General features: G+C 48.5%; 1 protein-coding gene and 1 long non-coding RNA gene across 3 annotated transcripts in view; one reads left to right on the forward strand and one right to left on the reverse strand.

Annotated features, from left to right (window-relative positions):
* The window catches only part of LOC144325793 (uncharacterized), a 273,530-nt gene that overhangs the window by 99,810 nt on the left and 155,992 nt on the right, over positions 1–17,728 (reverse strand). The gene's annotated exons all lie outside the window — the stretch shown is intronic.
* On the forward strand, positions 883–15,204 carry FLAD1 (flavin adenine dinucleotide synthetase 1). 2 transcript variants are annotated; one of them, XM_028710404.2, is made up of 8 exons: positions 922–990; positions 3,065–3,307; positions 6,119–6,878; positions 8,640–8,787; positions 9,924–10,022; positions 10,918–11,107; positions 13,438–13,511; positions 14,798–15,204. In XM_028710404.2, exons 2-8 carry the CDS (start codon positions 3,137–3,139, stop codon positions 14,931–14,933), a joined length of 1,578 nt encoding a protein of 525 aa, XP_028566237.2. In that variant the 5' UTR covers positions 922–990; positions 3,065–3,136; the 3' UTR covers positions 14,934–15,204. The 2 variants fall into 2 exon arrangements, with proteins under 2 accessions (XP_028566238.2, XP_028566237.2); XM_028710405.2 differs by lacking the exon at positions 3,065–3,307 and having other exon boundaries at positions 883–990.

Raw genomic sequence — 17,728 nt, forward strand, 5'->3', positions numbered from 1 at the left:
TGACTCTTAATTTCAGCGTTATGGGTTCAAGCCCCACATTGGGCAAAGACGATTCCTGCATTGCAGGGGGTTGGACTAGATGACCCTCGTGGTCCCTTCCAGCTCTACAATTCTGTAGGCACTGAGCATAGGTAAAGGGACCCATGACCACTAGGTCCAGTCGCAGATGACTCTGGGGTTGCGGTGCTCATCTCGCTTTATTGGCCGAGGGAGCCAGCGTACAGCTTCCGGGTTATGTGGCCAGCATGACTAAGCCGCTTCTGGCGAACCAGAGCAGTGCACGGAAACGCCGTTTACCTTCCCGCCAGAGCGGTACCTATTTATCTACTTGCACTGGCGTGCTTTCAAACTGCTAGGTTGGCAGGAGCAGGGACCGAGCAACGGGAGCTCACCCCTTCGCGGGGAATCGAACCACCCTAGGCTCTGTGGTTTAACCCACAGCGCCACCCGTGTCCCTAGCCACTGAGCATACTCAAGCCTTATTGAACTTTTGAGAGATTTCGTCTCTTCCTCCTCCCCCTTTTCTGACTCCCCTTCCCAAATATTTTCCATACATCTGCCAACCTTGTCTGCTGATAGACCTTCCTAGACTGATGATGATCTGTAGTGTATTAATATTATTTTCATTATCATCCTTCATTTCATCTCCTTACTTTTAGCTATCTCTCGCCCTAAGAGCCCCAACCTCCCTCCTGCCTTTCAAAGACACCCTTGAAGAAAGGTGAATGCCGCAAAGCACGATGGGAATCGTAGTCCCCCCTCCCTCCCCAAGGGTCTCTTGCTCATTCTCCATCTTCCTTCTAGTAGGCGTATCAGGCTTGCTACGAGACGAAGCTTCTGGCCAATCGGTTTCTTTCCATAGGCCGTTCTTTTCCCCGCCCCTTTTCCTGCTGTCCAATGGGAGGGGAGGAGGCGGGGCGACGTCGACGGAGCGGCCAATGGATAAGAGGCGGGCGGGGAGATTCGGTGAGCTTTGATCTGAGACGGGAGGTGAGTAGGAAGAGCGAGGGAGGGGAGGCTGCTCTCAATATGACTTTGGGGGGCTTCGCGAGGCTCCGTCCCAGGATATGTTTTCAGGGCCGTCCCATCCCCCTCTGTGTCCTGAAGGATGCGAAGGAGAGTAACTCTGGCCACGTGCAGAGTGCTTTTCCTCCCAGGGAACGCAAAACAGGGTTAGAGCAGAAATCATGTAGCATTGGAGTGGACTGAGGGTTGCCAACTTCCGCACTGGCCTCTGAAGCTGTGCCTTTAAGAGCAGCTGGATCTGCAGCGATCAGCAAAGGATTTTGTTTATCTCCCGTGACAGCCACGTCTTTACCTATTATTGTTGATTTTATTATGTAGTTTTATTAATTTTTATTTATAATTATTTTATTTTAGATTTCTTACCTGCCTTTCACAATGAAGTCCCAGAGTGGGTTATCAATAATAATAATAATAATACGGCAATATTCTTTACAACACAATGCTTATTTTCATTATCTACCAATATATATTGGGGCAGAGTTTGGTAAGATGGGCACCCTGAGCGAGGACAAAATTTGGCACCCCCACCCCCAAATATTTCTTATTTTCACAACAATTCTTTTTGGTACAGTTGCTTTTTTATGGATCTTCTCAGTGGTTACTCATATAAATATAGATCATTATTATTATTCTCTTGCCCTTCCCTCTCAAAGATTATTGTAGACCAGTGTGGTCTGCAAAAGTGTGGTATGCATACCCCAGGGGGTACAGGAAAGGGTTTCAAATGGTATCTCTCTCTCTCTCCCTCCCTCTCTCTCTCTCTCTCTCTCTCACACACACACACACACACACACACACACATCTTTATCATAGATAAAATATTATTATTAAAACTCCCCCCAAATTCTCTTCCAAGAAGGGGCATGCCAGTAAGACTAAATTTTCAAACCCAATTATTGTAAGTTTGGGAAGACCCAAGTCTAACATATTGCAGTCAATAAGGGGGAGCTGGGGTGTTTCATTTGTGTGTGCGTGTAGGTGTTTTATGAGGATGTTAATGTTTTATGCGACTTTTTAATGGCTTGATGCATTTTTGCTTATTTTTTTAAATGCAAGTCGCTCGGAGACCTTGTAGGAACAAGCGACTAGTAAGTTTGATAATAGTAATAATAATATGTGCATCAAAACTTCGCAAATGTTGCTCAAGTGGTTGAGGTTAGGGTGCTTTCCTTCCTTTCTTTTCTGACCAGTTGGCACCCATCCTCAAGACCCCTGGATTCTAGGCCCAAAGCAGAGAGGAAGGAGCAGGCGCCTCTGCAATGTAGCTTGGCTGGGCAGCTTGGATTCCTGAATTCCTTGAGAGGGAAGGGCAAGTGTAGCTCTGACTTCACCAACCTGAACGCTTCCAGGTGTTTAGGACCGCACTCCTATCGGCTGCAGCCAGCACCGCCGAGGGGAGCTTCCCTCATTTTGGGAAGGGATGTTACCTGCCTTTTATCCATGTGTCTTGTTTGGGGGCACGGAGGATGTTTTGCCTGTTTTGGAGAGGACCTTTCTGAGCATCGTCAGTGTCTCTTCTGTGAAATGGGTATTTTGCGGGGCCTGCTGCAGTCTCTCAGGTTTCCAAATGTGCCTGTGGAACTCCCCCCAAAAGAAAACGTTGGGGACCCGTACACCAGGTGACTATACTTTTAAAACACATTCAAAGCACATACCCCTCTCGCAAAGAATTCTGGGCACTGTAGTTTGTTAAGGGTTGCTAGGGCGGGGGAAGAAAACTACGGTACCCAGAATTATTTAAGGGACAGAATGTGCTTTGAATGAGCCATAACCTGTAGACATTTCAGTGCTCATTCTCACTGTTTATTAATTCTAACTCAGTGCTGTTTCATAGAATCTAGTGGCAGCTTTGCATTCAGCCGTAGCTTGGTCGCCGTAGGCGAGAAGGAACCCCACGCAGGTGACCAAGCGAGCTGGCCCAAGTCTCCCCTCTTACGTCTGGGTGGCTTCAAACATACGAGGCCTTACAAGGAGTGTTCCATCGCAAGGAGAGGTAAACAGGGAATCCTACTTTGTGATCGTCTTGCTTGTTTCCAAGTTTTAGTTCGTGCCAGCCTCCTTGCTGCTTTGCCATGTGGGTCCCCCTGCACCCTGCTGAGCGCTGGCAGTGATGCGCTGGAACATCAGGCTGTGCCAGGGCATTCTGCACACAGGACGGCAGAGCGGGTATCTCCGAGCCATGGCAGCACAGAGCAGCGCCGCCGCTCCCGGAACCAGTGAGGGAACCTCGGATGGCACCGTGACAGCTGGGATCATAGTTATCGGGGACGAGATTCTAAAGGTGCGTGAGCTGCGGGAAGGTGTGGCAATGGCCCTTGTCTTAGATGCAGTGGCGGCTGGTGATGCCCATTGGGGGCTGGCGGCAGAGAGGGCAACAGTAGGCAGCGCCAGAGGCAGTAATAGGCGGAGCTGGATTCTAGGTTTGTCCCCATCCTCCTTCCTGCGAGAGCCAACGCAATTTAGTCTATATCAGGGGTCCCCAAACTAAGGTCCGTGGGCTGGATAAGGCCCAAGGGACTCGTTTATCCAGCCTGCAGCAACCCCTGCCGCCCGCTCTTACTAGCACTCCGCTGCACGGCTGCCCACTTCCGGGTCGGAGGAGCACCAGAAATAGCTTATGCGCAAGGGTTATTTGTGCATGCACAAACGTTATTTCCAGTGCACATCCAGGTCAGAGGTGGCTTGTGCACATGCGCACAAGCTATTTCCGGTGCTCCTCTGACTTGGAAGTGCGCCAGAAATAGCGTGTGCGCACGCGTACGGGCATGCGCTCCTCCGCCCTCCAGCCCGCCGCACAATCGGTGCTGGAGACACCGGCCCGAGGTGCGGTAAGTTTGTTGACCCCTGGTCTATATGATCTACATGGAACCCCAGCCAGTAATCTAAATTGATCTTTTGTTTTTATGAGATTTCATTAAGAGTTTTCATAATACAGTGGTACCTCAGGTTAAGTACTTAATTCGTTCCGGAGGTCCGTACTTAACCTGAAACTGTTCTTAACCTGAAGCACCACTTTAGCTAATGGGGCCTCCTGCTGCTGCCGCACCGCCGGAGCACAATTTCTGTTCTCATCCTGAAGCAAAGTTCTTAACCTGAGGTACTATTTCTGGGTTTGCGGAGCCTGTAACCTGAAGCGTATGTAACCCGAGGTACCACTGTACAATTAAAAACAACAATTAAAATGAAGCTAAACAAAAGGAAGGAAAAGAAGAATGCAAAGTCCTCTCTCAAAGGAAGATCTTAACTCTTGTCCCACACACAAAGAGGCGAGACTTTTCCAGCTCTTACCTGGGAGATCTTCCGTTCCCTACCTCTCACGCAGGGTCCTTCATCAACCACCCTCTCCTTCATCCGCATGCAGACCCCTCCCTAACCCAGAGGCTTAAGGAAGATAACAAAAACCAAAGTGGAACAAAATCAAGAGCTAAATTAGAATTCCCTGCCTATTGACATCGGGCAGGGGTCTTCACTGTAGCCTTTTCAGCACCTGCTAAAAACATTTTTGTTTAGACAAGCCTACCTAGATATTTTTATGATGCATTTGGGGGGGTATTTTGGTGGTTTTAATTTTTTTAATGTTTTATTTGGGGTGGTGGTTAATGAAGTTTTCACAATACTATAAAAAAACAAACTAATTACAGGAACTAAAAGAAAGAAACTGAAAAAAGGAACAGAAAAAAGCTACAAGATACCCCCTCACCACTATATGTTTATTTGTTTTTAACCAATAATCCTATTGTTCTTTCCTTTTTATATGTAAATATTTTTATTGGTTTTTGTCATACAAAATTATAAAACATACAACACAATATATCACAAATACAATCTTATTTGGACTTCCCTCAACACCTCTGATAATCCTCCATCTTAATCACTTCTTATGCATTTCCTAACTTAATATTGCTTTTACATTCTTAACATATCATCTCTCCTTTTCCATTTTTACAATATTTCTAATATTATTCCTCACAGAACTTCTTGTAAACCTACAAACGTCGTCTGATCGTCACAAATACTTTTCAAATAATCCGTAAATTTACTCCAGTTTTTGGTAAATTTCTGGTCCCACCGGTTTCGGATCCTTCCTGTTAGTTTGTCAAGTTCCGCATAGTCCATTAATTTCATCCTCCATTCTTCCCTCATTGGTAATTCTTCTTGCTTCCATTTTTGGGCCAATAATATTCTTGCTTCCGTTACTGCATATAGAAAAAGCTTACATTCCTTTCTATTTATATCATTTCCAACAATACCCAGGAGAAATGCTTCTGGTTTCTTTATAAATGTATATTTCAACATTTTTTTCAACTTGTTATATATCATCTCCCAGAAGCATTTCACCTTTTTACATTCCCACCACATGTGATAAAATATTCCCTCTTTTTCCTTACGTTTCCAACATTTATTACTAACTTTATACATTTTTGCTAACTTCACTGGTGTAATATACCATCTATACATCATTTTCATCACATTTTCTTTTAATGCATTACATGCAGTAAATTTTAAACCTTCATTCCATAGTTTTATCCAATCACTCAACTGTATCCTATCGTTCTTTCCTTTTTGTAAACCGCTGTGAGGTATTCTGCAATCAAGCGGTATACAAATATTATCAAATAAATTAATAATCCGGCCTCTGCGTTTTGGACCAGTTGAAGTTCCTGAGTCATCCTCAAGGGCAGCCCCACGCAGATTGGATTGCGATAATCCAATGTGGATTATTAAGTGAAATATGTAATAGGATCGATGGGGTGAGCTCCCGTTGCACGGTCCCTGCTCCTGCCAACCTAGCAGTTTGAAAGCACACCAAAAAGTGCAAGTAGATAAATAGGTAACGCTCCGGCGGGAAGGTAAATGGCATTTCCGTGCGCTGCTCTGGTTTCGCCAGAAGCGGCTTAGTCATGCTGGCCACATGGCCCGGAACCTGTACGCCGGCTCCCTCGGCCAATAAAGCGAGATGAGCGCCGCAACCCCAGAGTCGGTCACGCCTGGACCTAAAGGTCAGGGGTCCCTTTACCTATGTAATAGGATGCAGGATTTGGCAATATTTGTGGCAGACCTCTTCGCACTGACAGCTCTCTTGTTTCGGCAGGGCTACACCCAAGACACAAATTCCTTCTTCATGTGCAAGAGGCTTCGCTCGTTGGGTGTGAAGGTGGCCAAGATTTCCGTGGTTCCTGACGACGTGGCTGCCATCGCCGACGAAGTCTCGTCGTTCTCCAGCAAGTTCACCTACGTCCTGACCTCGGGCGGGATTGGCCCCACGCACGACGACGTGACTTTTGAGGCGGTCGCCCAGGCTTTCGGAGAGAAGGTCGTTGCCCACCCAGAGATGGTGGAGTTGGTGAAGAAGTTTTTTGGCAAGACGGGGGCTGACTGCCCCGAGATGAAGCTGGCCCGGGTCCCCGCTTCGTCACTGCTCAACTACGGCGAGGACGAGAAGACGGGCCGCCGCTTCCCCTACCCGCTCATCAGCGTCCGGAACGTCTACGTTTTCCCAGGCATCCCGTCGCTGATGAGGCGAGCGCTGGATGGTCTCGGCCACCTCTTCCGCAACGAGAAGACCCAGTTCTGCTCGCAGGAGATATTTGTCAACTCCGAAGAGACCCTCATCGCGCCCATACTTGACCGGGCCAACGCCAACTTCAGACGTCGCACGAGCCTGGGCTCCTACCCGGATTGGGCCAGCAACTACTTCCGGGTCAAGCTCACTCTGGACTCCGATTCGGAAGAGGACCTGGAGGAAGCGGTGGCCTTCCTGATGAAGCACCTGCCGCCGGGGATCGTGGTGCCCCTAGTGGCCGATCCCGTCTCGCAGGCAGCCCAGGACGTGTATGGCTTAGCAGAATCTGGTAGGGGAATACAGTCATACCTCGGGTTAAAGACGCTTCGGGTTACATCTTTTCAGGTTGCATCCCGCGGCGACCTGGAAGTACCGGAAAGGGTTACTTCTGGGTTTCGCCGCTCGTGCATGCTCAAAATGACGGCATGCGCAGAAGCAGCAAATCGCGACATGCGCAGACGCGGGTTGCAATCTGCTCATGTTGCAAATGGGGCTCTGGAGTAGATCCTGTTCGCAACCAGAGGTACCACTGTAATGCCTGGCGTACGGCTGGATCTGTGGGGATAGAGGACCGCGAGGTTAAGAATGCGGGACTATGCAGGGGCTGAAAGGAGAGGCAGCGTGGTTTAGTAGGCAGAGCAGGGGTGGGGGGACCTGTGGTCCCTTGTAGATGTTGTTGGACTCCAACTCCCATCAGTTCCACATGGCCTGTGGTCAGGGATGATGGGATTTGTAGTTCAGCGATGTTTTCAGACTCCAGCTCCCATCAGCCCCCAGCCAGCGTCACGGATGATGCTTAGAATCTGTTTTGGCTACTGACCCAACTGCTCCCCTGTCGGGACAGAGATAGCCTAACTTCTGTGGCCTACATTCTGGTAACCTCTAGGTTAGATTACTGCAATGCATTGTACGTAGGGCTGCCTCTGAAGATGGTTTGGAAACTTCAGCTGGTGCAGAATTTGGTGGCCAGTTTGCTTACCAGGGCAAGATGGTTTGAGCATTTAACCTCAATCTTGGCTCGACTGCACTGGCTGCCAAGTAGTTTCCAGGCCCAATTCAAAGTGCTGGCTTTGACCTATAAAGCCTTGAATGGCTCAGGACCACAAGGAGCAACTCTCTCCATATAAACACTCCAGGACTCTGCATTCAACCTCTGAGACCCTTCTTCATGTGACTCCTCCATGTGAGGTTCAGAGGGTGGGGCAACACGAGAACGGGCCTTTTCTGCAGTGGCTCCCTATTTGTGGAATGCTCTCCCCAGAGAGGCTTGCCTGACACCTTCATTAATTGGCTGATAGAACATGGGACTCTTAATCTCAGGGTCGTGGGCGAAGGGTTCCTGCACTGCAGGGGTTTGGACTCGATAGCTCTTGTGATTCCTTCAAACTCTGCAATTCTATGATTCTAGACACCAAGCAAAAACGTTTCTCTTCCCCCAGGCATTTGGCTCATTAAATAACCCACGGCCTTTTAAAGTGGGGCAGGGTGTTGTTTTAGTTTGTTATTATGGTAAGTATTTTTGTGTTTTTATATTGTAAACTGCCCTGTGATCTTCCGTTGAAGGGCAGTATAGAAATTTAATAATGATGATGATGATGATGATGATGTCAAAGTTCACCAATGGTCAAGTCCTGTCAACTTAAACTACCTTATAAGGTTGTTGTGAGTACAGTGGTACCTCGGGTTAAGTACCGGTACTTAATTCTTTCTGGAGGTCTGTTCTTAACCTGAAACTGTCCTTAACCTGAAGCACCACTTTAGCTAATGGGGCCTCCCGCTGCCGCCGCGCCTCCGGAGCCCGATTTCTGTTCTCATCCTGAAGCAAAGTTCTTAACCTGAGGCACTATTTCTGGGTTAGCGGAGTCTGTAACCTGAAGCGTCTGTAACCTGAAGCGTATGTAAACCAAGGTACCACTGTATAAAATATGGAGGGCAGAACCATGCACACCACCTTGGTAGCTCCTTGGAGGAAAAGGTGGCAAATAAAAGTGATAATGTTTTTAATTTTTATTACTATTATTTTTCATCTTAGTTGCTTTTACCTCTGTAGGTTCCCCTCTTGGCCAGAAGGTGGCAGCAGCAATTCGGACCATTGAGGAAGCTTTGGATAAGTACATCCTGTCAAAGCTTTGTGTCGGATTCAATGGGGGAAAGGACTGCACAGCCTTGCTTCACCTCTTCCATGCTGCCGTACAGAGGTACTTTGCATCCTCTTCCTTCAGTATTTCTCATTAGGGCTTCCCTAGATTGGGGCCAGGCAAGGGTTGTTGTTTTTTAAGCCTTTTCTGATTGCATAACAAATCGCACAGCTTAGTCGTTTCCCAACCTGTGGAATTTTTCAGCAAGGCAGCACAAGTTTCTAATCCTCATCAGTGGCTTATCTGCATTTTTCTTCTTCCTTTCTCTTTCCCCCAATTCAGATTTGTTTCTTGGAAGAACGATAAAAAACAAAGATACAAATCAGGAGGGGCAGGTGCTCATTTGTGGCATTTTGAGGACCCCAGAATCAGGGCTTGTCCATCACAAATTTTTCCGCCTGCAAAGGCAGCAGCTGTTAACAAGGCTACATAAAGAGAACCTCCTTATTCCGAAGCAGTCTATCCCTGGGTGCCAGTTGAAAGTGGGGGAAGGGGAAAGCACCTTTTCTTTCCTTGCCTGTGGACTTCCCAGAAGCTGGCCCCATGAGGAATGGGGTGCTTTGGGGTGGCAGGGCAGACATAGCTCATTGGCGCAACAGCTGCTTGGAATGCAGAAGGCCCAGGTTCAGCCCCTGCGTCGCCATTTAAAAATAAAACCAGTTACCTGCTAAGAGGGAAGAAGTCCCTTCTCTGCCTGAGAACCCTGGAGAGCTGCACTGCCAGTCAGAGAAGGAAATTCTTGCCTAAAGGGACAAGTAACCTGGTATAAGGCAGCTTAGTGTGGGACGCGGGTGGCGCTATGGGTTAAACCACAGAGCCTAGGGCTTGCCGATCAGAAGGTCGGCGGTTCGAATCCCCGCGATGGGGTGAGCTCCCGTTCCTCGGTCCCTGCTCCTGCCAACCTAGCAGTTCGAAAACACGTCAAAGTGCAAGTAGATAAATAGGTACCGCTCCGGCGGGAAGGTAAACGGCGTTTCCGTGCGCTGCTCTGGTTCACCAGAAGTGGCTTAGTCATGCTGGCCACATGAACCGGAAGCTGTACGCCGGCTCCCTCGGCCAATAAAGCGAGATGAGCGCCGCAACCCCAGAGTCGGTCACGATTGGAACTAATGGTCAGGGGTCCCTTTACCTTTTAAGGCACCTTAACCGGTTCCCACTGAAATGAAGGGTCCCTGTGTTCTCTCTTTCCCACCCAGGCGGTGTCCGGAGAGGTCGGAGAAGCTGCAGGCTCTTTACATCCGGATTGTGTCCCCGTTTCCCGAGATGGAGGAGTTCATCGAAGACACAGCCCAGCGGTACGAAGCTTGTACTTTCATTCTGGGGGGGCTGGTGTAAGGTCCCTTAACAGGCAACAAACAAAACGATCGGCACCTTCGTTTGTTGTATCCCCGTATTCTGTGTTGTTTCATTTTGAGTACCACCTAGAGGACTTTTTGGAAATGGGAACAGCACTGTAAGCTGGCATTCTGGGGGATTTGTTTAGGCCCCAACATCCTGGCAGGACTCCTTGCTGTTTCCACCATAGCTGTCAACCGTCCCTTATTTGGCGGGAAACTCCCGTATCCCAGCGCTGTGTCCCTCTGCTGTCCCTTATTGATGATGTCCCTTAAATTTCCCGGGTTTCAAAGGAAGCAGCTCCTCTCCCTCCCTCCCTGCCGGCCAGGGAGGAGGGAGGCTCCAACTGTGTTGCTTGGCTGCGTTGCTCACCCAATAAGGAGTCTTAAGAACGACTGGGGGGTTGGAGCTTGCATGCCTTGTGCCGATCAAATCGGCCGCGTTGCCTGGGGACTCACCTTTGCTCAGCACTTCCCAGCGGAGAGGTGACGGTGGTTTTCCTTGCTGCATCCCCTTTGCCGGGTTGCTGTGCTGTGGGAACCACCGCTTGAGGCTTTGTTTGGCTGCTGCCTGGGCTTTCTGCCTTTGGCTCGGAGGGGCTCAGAAGATGAACATACCTGTGCCCGGGAAATCCCTTATTTTGGCTGCTGATCCCTTATTTTCGAGGCTGCTGGTCCCTTATTTTCAAATCTGCAAGTTGACAGCTATGGCTTCCACCCAGATCTAAAATGCAGCAGTCCTCAGCGATCGCCATCATTGTTATTAAATCTGTTGCAAACGAAAAGGTCTTCTTTGTTCGGCACCAAAAAAAAAAATGTTGGCGTCAGGTGAGACTCCCTCTTCTACCTCCCGCAGGTACAACCTTCAGATGTGTAATGTCCACGGGAACATCAAACAGGCGCTGGGCGAACTGAAGGCACAACAGCCACAGCTAGAGGCTGTGTTGATGGGCACCCGCCGCACGGACCCTTACTCATGCACCTTGACGCCCTTCTGTATGACGGATGCCGATTGGCCCCAATATATGCGGGTCAACCCTCTCCTGGTATGTAGCAAAGGCGCCGTGGCATGTCAAAGGGGGCTGGGTGGGTCTGTTGGGGTTCCTCGGAGGCATCTCGCCCAGTAAGCAGAGATGATGGTGATGATAAATTTATTATTCATACCCCGCCCATCTGGCTGGGTTTCCCCAGCCACTCTGGGAGGTTCCTAACAAAATATTGTTATTATTATTATTAATACAGTGGACGCTCGGGTTGCGAACGTGATCCGTGCGGGATGCACGTTCACAACCCGCATCTGCGCACGCCCGGGTTGTGATTCTGCACCTCTGTGCATGCACAACCGCCGAAACCCGGAAGTAACCCATTCCAGTACTTCCAGGTTTCGGTGGTCCGCAACCTGAAAAAACGCAAGCTGAAGCGGCTGTAACCCGAGGTATGTCTGTAATAATAATAATAAAGCGATGAAACATCAGACATTAAAAACTTCCCTAAACAGGGCTGCCTTCAAATGTCTTCTAAAAGTCAGACAGTTGTTTATTTTCTTAACATCCGATGGGAGGGCGTTCCACAGGGTGGGTGCCACTACCAAGAAGGCCCTCTGCCTGGTTCCCTGTAACCTCGCTTCTCGCAGGGAGGGAACCGCCAGAATGCCCTCGGCGCTGGACCTCTGTGTCCGGGCTGGACGATGGGGGTGGAGATTGCAGCTAAGGGTCTGAGTGTGGAAGGGGGGAAGCGTGGCCGCATGGCGTGGCTCCCCCGGACTGCCACAAAGCACCCTGGTAACAGCCACAGATTGAGCTCTGGGCTTCAAGGGCGCCACCTACGCTGCTGTACCAGCATCATGGGAGAATACGGTCAGTTGACACACACCCCCAATGGACCAATCCCGGCCCTCCAGCCCCTATAAACCATTGGCTTCAGATCTTGCTTCTCAGATGTCATCTGCGCTATGCTCTTAAAGCAGGCTAGAGAAAATTTACTTCAGCTTGCTGCTCTTTTATTAGTTGTGCTAATAAGGAAGACAATTCGCCTCCTTCGTGCTATGTAAAAAATCCAGAACTCTTAACATCTGTATTTATTTTTTAGTATTCCTCTCTTGTTCACTGAGCTTACTGGTGATGACCTTTATCCTTTCGTATCTTGTCATCTAAACCATTTTCCTGGCCTTATTTATCTCCCTTGTCTCCCATGTGTAATAGAGGTTTGCTAAAGTGTTATTCTGGAGAATGCAGTTTGTGTGGATTGCTAACAAAAAAGGATTTTTTTTGGATAAATAGTTATTTGATCTGTATTGCTGTATTGCATTTGCCAACCTTTGCGATACCTGCCTATGACTCAAAAATGACAAAACATGCTGAATACTTTTTTTTATTATTCTGTTCCTACATAGTATTATTGAAAGTAAATAAAAATATACCCCGAGAAAGGCATGGCTTCCCCAAAGGAATCCTGGGAACTGGAGTTTCTTAAAGGTGCTGAGACTCCCCTCATGGAACTACAATTCCCAGGGTTCCCTGGGAAGAAGGACTGAATGTTAACCCATTCTGGGAATTGTAACTGGTTTGTTTGTTTGTTTGTTTAATGCACCAGCCTTTGTCAAAAGATTTCAGGGTGGTTCACAAGATAAAAATACAATATAAAAGCACAACTAAATAGTTAAAGCAGAAAAAACGAAACGATACCACCTCATCCCATAAATACATTTAAAAGGCTGTAGGATATTAATCCATCGTGAGGTGAATAGGGGTCTCCTAATGGCACCCTTAGGGACGCGGGTGGCGCTGTGGGTTAAACCACAGAGCCTAGGATTTGCTGATCAGAAGGTCGGCGGTTTGAATCCCCGCGACGGAGTGAGCTCCCGTTGCTCAGTCCCTGCTCCTGCCAACCTAGCAGTTCGAAAGCACGTCAAAGTGCAAGTAGATAAATAGGTACCGCTCTGGCGGGAAGGTAAACGGCGTTTCCGTGCACTGCTCTGGTTCGCCAGAAGCGGCTTAGTCATGCTGGCCACATGACCCGGAAGCTGTACGCCGGCTCCCTCAGCCAATAAAGCGAGATGAGCACCGCAACCCCAGAGTGGGCCACGACTGGACCTAATGGTCAGGGGTCCCTTTACCTTTAATGGGGGGCTCGATCTGATCTATTCTATTCACTAGAGGAGACATCACCGAGTTAGACTTCTCTTTTCCTCCTGAGTGTAAACCCTTTTCCTGCCTTTCTTAGACACCGCATTACGTGCCTCTGGCCCTCCTTTGATCCTCTGTGCCTAGGAAGGTATATAGGACTAAACTTGCCTTCATTTGCTGGGTGGCTTCCTAGAGCAGAGGAGTTTGAAGGAATGTCAGCCCTCCTGATTACGTTGCTCTCCTTTTCCCAGGACTGGACATACCGGGATATATGGAAGTTCCTTCGCACGCTCTACATCCCGTACTGCATTCTTTATGATAAGGGGTAAGAACAGATGGAGAATTAATAACAATAATATAGCAATACCGACTCTACCCCAGCTGGGTGATTTGGGAGCCAGGGTCTGGGTGTGATAGATCCAGGAATGCAGCTTAATCCAGAAACTGCAGTTAGTGGTTAATTAATGCTGCAGCACAATTGCTGACAGGAGCGGGACCTTTTCAGCATGTAGCGCCTCTGCTGGTTCCCTGCTTGCCACAAATTCAAGGTGTTACTATTAGCATATGAAAGCTTTTAACAGCTTGCGACCGATTTACTGGTGAAATCATCTTACCTTCATATATGCCCACCCGAACCGCTCCGATTTGCAGAACCGGCACCATTAGGGGTGCCACATAATCCTCGTCCCGCATTTGTAAGAAATCAATCTTTTAGTGTAGCAGCACCTACACTTCGGAACCCCCTGCCTGTGGACATCGGACAGACACCTTTGCTGGACTCTTTTTAAGCGCATTTTTGCCTAAGCAAGCCTACTCAGGCATGTAGACATGCGTTTTAATCTGGTTTGTGGTTTTTTAAAGCAAATTGTTGATTTCAATTAACTTTCGAATGTTTTGAATAGTTGCTTTCCACTCTTCTTACCATTTCATGGGTTGTTGTTGTTTTTTTACAATCGAGCAGTTTGTTGCCATTTTGTGCAAGGGAATAAATGTAAATAAATACCGTATTTTTCGCTCTATAAGGCGCACCAGACCATAAGACGCACCTGGTTTTTGGAAGAGGAAAACAAGAAAAAAATATTCTGAATCCCAGAAGCCAGGATAGCAAGCGGGATCGCTGTGCAACGATCCCGCTTGCTGTCCTGGCTTATGGGATACCCGCGCGCACAATCCGGCTGGCTGTCCTGGCTTCTTGCTTGGCTGCGCGCAAACTCTCCCAGGCAAGGGGAGCCTTCATTCCCTGCCCGGGAGAGGCTGTGTGCGGCTAAGGCTGCCCCAAGAGCCGCGCTCCCTTTAAAGAGCATGCGGAGTGTGTGTGTGACTCTTGAGGGCTTTTCCCGGAGGAGGAAAGGTCCCCAAGAGCCGCTCACATGCTCCATGCGGCTCTTTAAAGGAAGCGCTTTAAAGGGAGCGCTGCGCAGAGCCTCCCGCCTGCATTCGCTCCATAACACACACACACACATTTCCCCTTACTTTTTAGGAGGGGGAAGTGCGTCTTATAGAGCAAAAAATACGGTAAATGTTCTAAGGCACATTGGAGATGAAGTACCCCTGCTTGCTGTGGCTTACATCCCTCCTGTCTCTCTCCCCCACCCCGATCCCTCTTGACAGCTACACTTCGCTTGGGAGCATGAGTAACACACAGAAGAATCCGGCCCTGCGCTATACGAACGCCGCAGGGCGGGAATGCTACCGGCCGGCCTATGAGCTGGAAAACGAAGAGGACGAGCGCAACTCCCGCCACTGAAGCCTGGCTAGGCCTGATGCTCGTTGCCCCGGCAACCGCTGGCCATCGCTGGAGAGCTGACAAGGCCCAAAGCCTAGCTTGATTAAGGCTTGGGCCAGGCCGGGGCAAAATGGCGTTGGTGCTGCCACTACCGCGGGGCCACCAAGGGGCTGCTCTCACACCGACAATGTGATCGGCCAGCCCTGTCCTTGTGACAGTTGGCTGTAAGCACCGTTCCGTCCATCATGTGAGGGGACAGTAGACCCTGGGAATAAACTAGTTCTTCAGTTGCCTCTTTGGGTTATGTTCTGCTGTGTGTTTTAACAGTGGGGTGAGGGCAAGGTGAAGTGAGATAGGGGCTCTGCAGGGTCCGGCGGTGCCAAAGAGTAGCGCTCGAATCCTTTCTTTGACCTTCCCACACCCCCAAATTTGCCATATCAGGGGCAGGGAGCCTGGCGCCATCTTGAGGTCGCTGAACCACAGCTCCCATCAGCTGTGGCCATGCTGGCTGGAGCTGATAGGACTTGGGAGTCTGGCAACATCTGAAGGGGCCACCATCCCTGTGCTAAGTGCTGGAACCAAAGGCCCCATCTATACTATACTATACTATACTATACTATACTATACTATACTATACTATACTATACTATACTATACTGCTTCCCGCAAAGCATCCTGGGAGTTGTAGTTTGTTGAGAGTTACAAGGAGACCCCGCTATTCCCCTCCCAGAGCTAACAATTTCTTCTTTTTTATATTTTTTATTAATTTTAACATATAAATTATAAAATGTACCACAAAACTTATCACTTATACAATCTTTTTGGACTTCCATCAGCACCTCTGATGATCCACCGTTTTAACCACTTCTTATGCATTTCTTAACTTTATATTGCCTTTACATCTCTTAACAAATCACCCTCCCCCTTATTCATTTTTACAATACTTCTAATAATACTCCTCACAAAACCTCTTGCAACCCTACAGATGTTGTCTGTTCTTCACAATTACTTTTCAAATAGTCCATAAATTTACTCCAGTCTTCCATGAATTTCTGGTCTCGCCGGTTTCGAATCCTTCCTGTTAGTTTATCTAATTCTGCTTAGTCCATTAACTTCATCCTCCATTCTTCAATCAGAGCTAACAATTTCTAGAGTGGTTAAACTGGAGCTCTGTGAGGGGCTACAAACTACAACTCCCAGAATGCTATCTGTTTAAAGTGATACAATACTGCTTTTAATGTCTGGCACGAATGGGGCCCAAGTCTGTTTTTCAAACCTATTTGATCAAAATTCACTCTAGAAGCTATTCCAACAAAGCTGGGTCCAGTTTTGAGGGTGCCCTGGGGAAAAGGTCCTCTGATTCGCCCCCTCCTCTGTCAAGCAAGCCGAGTGGGGCTTAGGGACGGGGAAGAAATGCAACTCAGCTCATATGGCTTCTTCACACCTCCTGAAACAATAAGGGAACTGAAATGCCCACTTCTCTGAATTTTGCGTTGCAGTTCTCAGGCCAACAATAGAAAGAGCAAGGGAAGGTAAGGTAAAGGGGAGCAGGTGGCACTGTGGTCTAAACCACTGAGCTTCTTGGGCTTGCCCATCAGAAGGTCGGTGGTTCGATTCCCCGTGACGGAGTGAGTTCCCGTTGCTCTGTCCCAGCTCCTGCCAAACTAGCAGTTCAAAAGCACGCCAGTGCGAGTAGATAAATAGGTACCACTGCGGCGGGAAGGTAAACAGCGTTTCCATGCGCTCTGGCACTCGTCACAGTCCTCCGTGTGCCAGAAGCGGTTTAGTCATGCTGGCCACATGGCCTGGAAAGCTGTCTGTGGACAAATGCCGGTTCCCTCGGCCTGAAAGCAAGATGAGCGCCACAACCCCATAGTCGCCTTTGACTGGACTTAACCGTCCAGGGGTCCTTTACATACCTTACATACAGCAACACAAATATTATTTGGCTAAAATGTGGATAGCAATCCATATATTGGTGAAAATAACGTACCGAAATGCATTCTGTCAGGGGAAACTTTTGCACAGGAAGATGTGTATACAGTACTGGGAGAAATTTGCACTAGAGCATAGATTTATTTTTATGAGGACTTTTAAAAACAGATTTGCAGACTGAGGTGGAGGACTGAATACTGGAAAATCGAGAATCAGAGAGCTGGCACTGAAACTGACCGCTCTGCCCAGCCCTAGTTCAGGGCAGCCTTTTTAATTACCCATAATGCCCCAGTGTGACAGAACGTCAAGGACTATGGGTAGTTAAAAGGGTGGGTCAAAGTTAAAAATGAATTTATGGGGGGAACCTCAGGCTTTGGGACCTCAGCAGCTCAAGGCTGCCAGATGTTGACTCTACTGTTGTTAATATCCTTGGAAGTGGGGAGAATGAACACAATAAGGGGGTCTGCCCCCCCACCCCCATGCCGGGATTGGCATCGATTTCAGTAGGGTGGAACAATGTAGGTTGTGAAAGCAGTTAAAAGTGGCCTTTTTTGCCCCTGCTTAGATCGAAACTGCCCTGCCTAGCCCCTCAGCTGCCTATAATGTTAAAAAAAATATAACATTATGGTGGTGCAATCCCCCTCATCACACCTGCATTGTGGCTAACAGCTTGCGCTGCGCACAAGACTCCCTCCACACCACAGACCTCAAAACAGTGGTTCTCTCATGACGGGAAGGAAACGTAGGTCACCTGTTGAATTTCAGGCCGCTTTTCTAACAAGCACAGATTGCGCCTTGTCATAATAAACCCGCAAAAACAACCCTATTTGAAAGAATCGGTGATGGGGCTTTCCAGCCTAGAATGTAGGATTCTGTGACTA

The sequence above is a fragment of the Podarcis muralis genome, chromosome 16 (assembly GCF_964188315.1).
Source record: "Podarcis muralis chromosome 16, rPodMur119.hap1.1, whole genome shotgun sequence".
NCBI lineage: Eukaryota > Metazoa > Chordata > Lepidosauria > Squamata > Lacertidae > Podarcis > Podarcis muralis.

Bases quoted from the DNA above. Each gene is read 5' to 3' on its own strand.
- FLAD1 (XM_028710404.2), top strand. From the start codon at position 3,137: ATGCGCTGGAACATCAGGCTGTGCCAGGGCATTCTGCACACAGGACGG. The intron at 8,788-9,923 runs GTACTTTGCATC...TTTCCCACCCAG, and splicing joins TTCCATGCTGCCGTACAGAG to GCGGTGTCCGGAGAGGTCGG. The intron at 13,512-14,797 runs GTAAGAACAGAT...CCCTCTTGACAG, and splicing joins TGCATTCTTTATGATAAGGG to CTACACTTCGCTTGGGAGCA.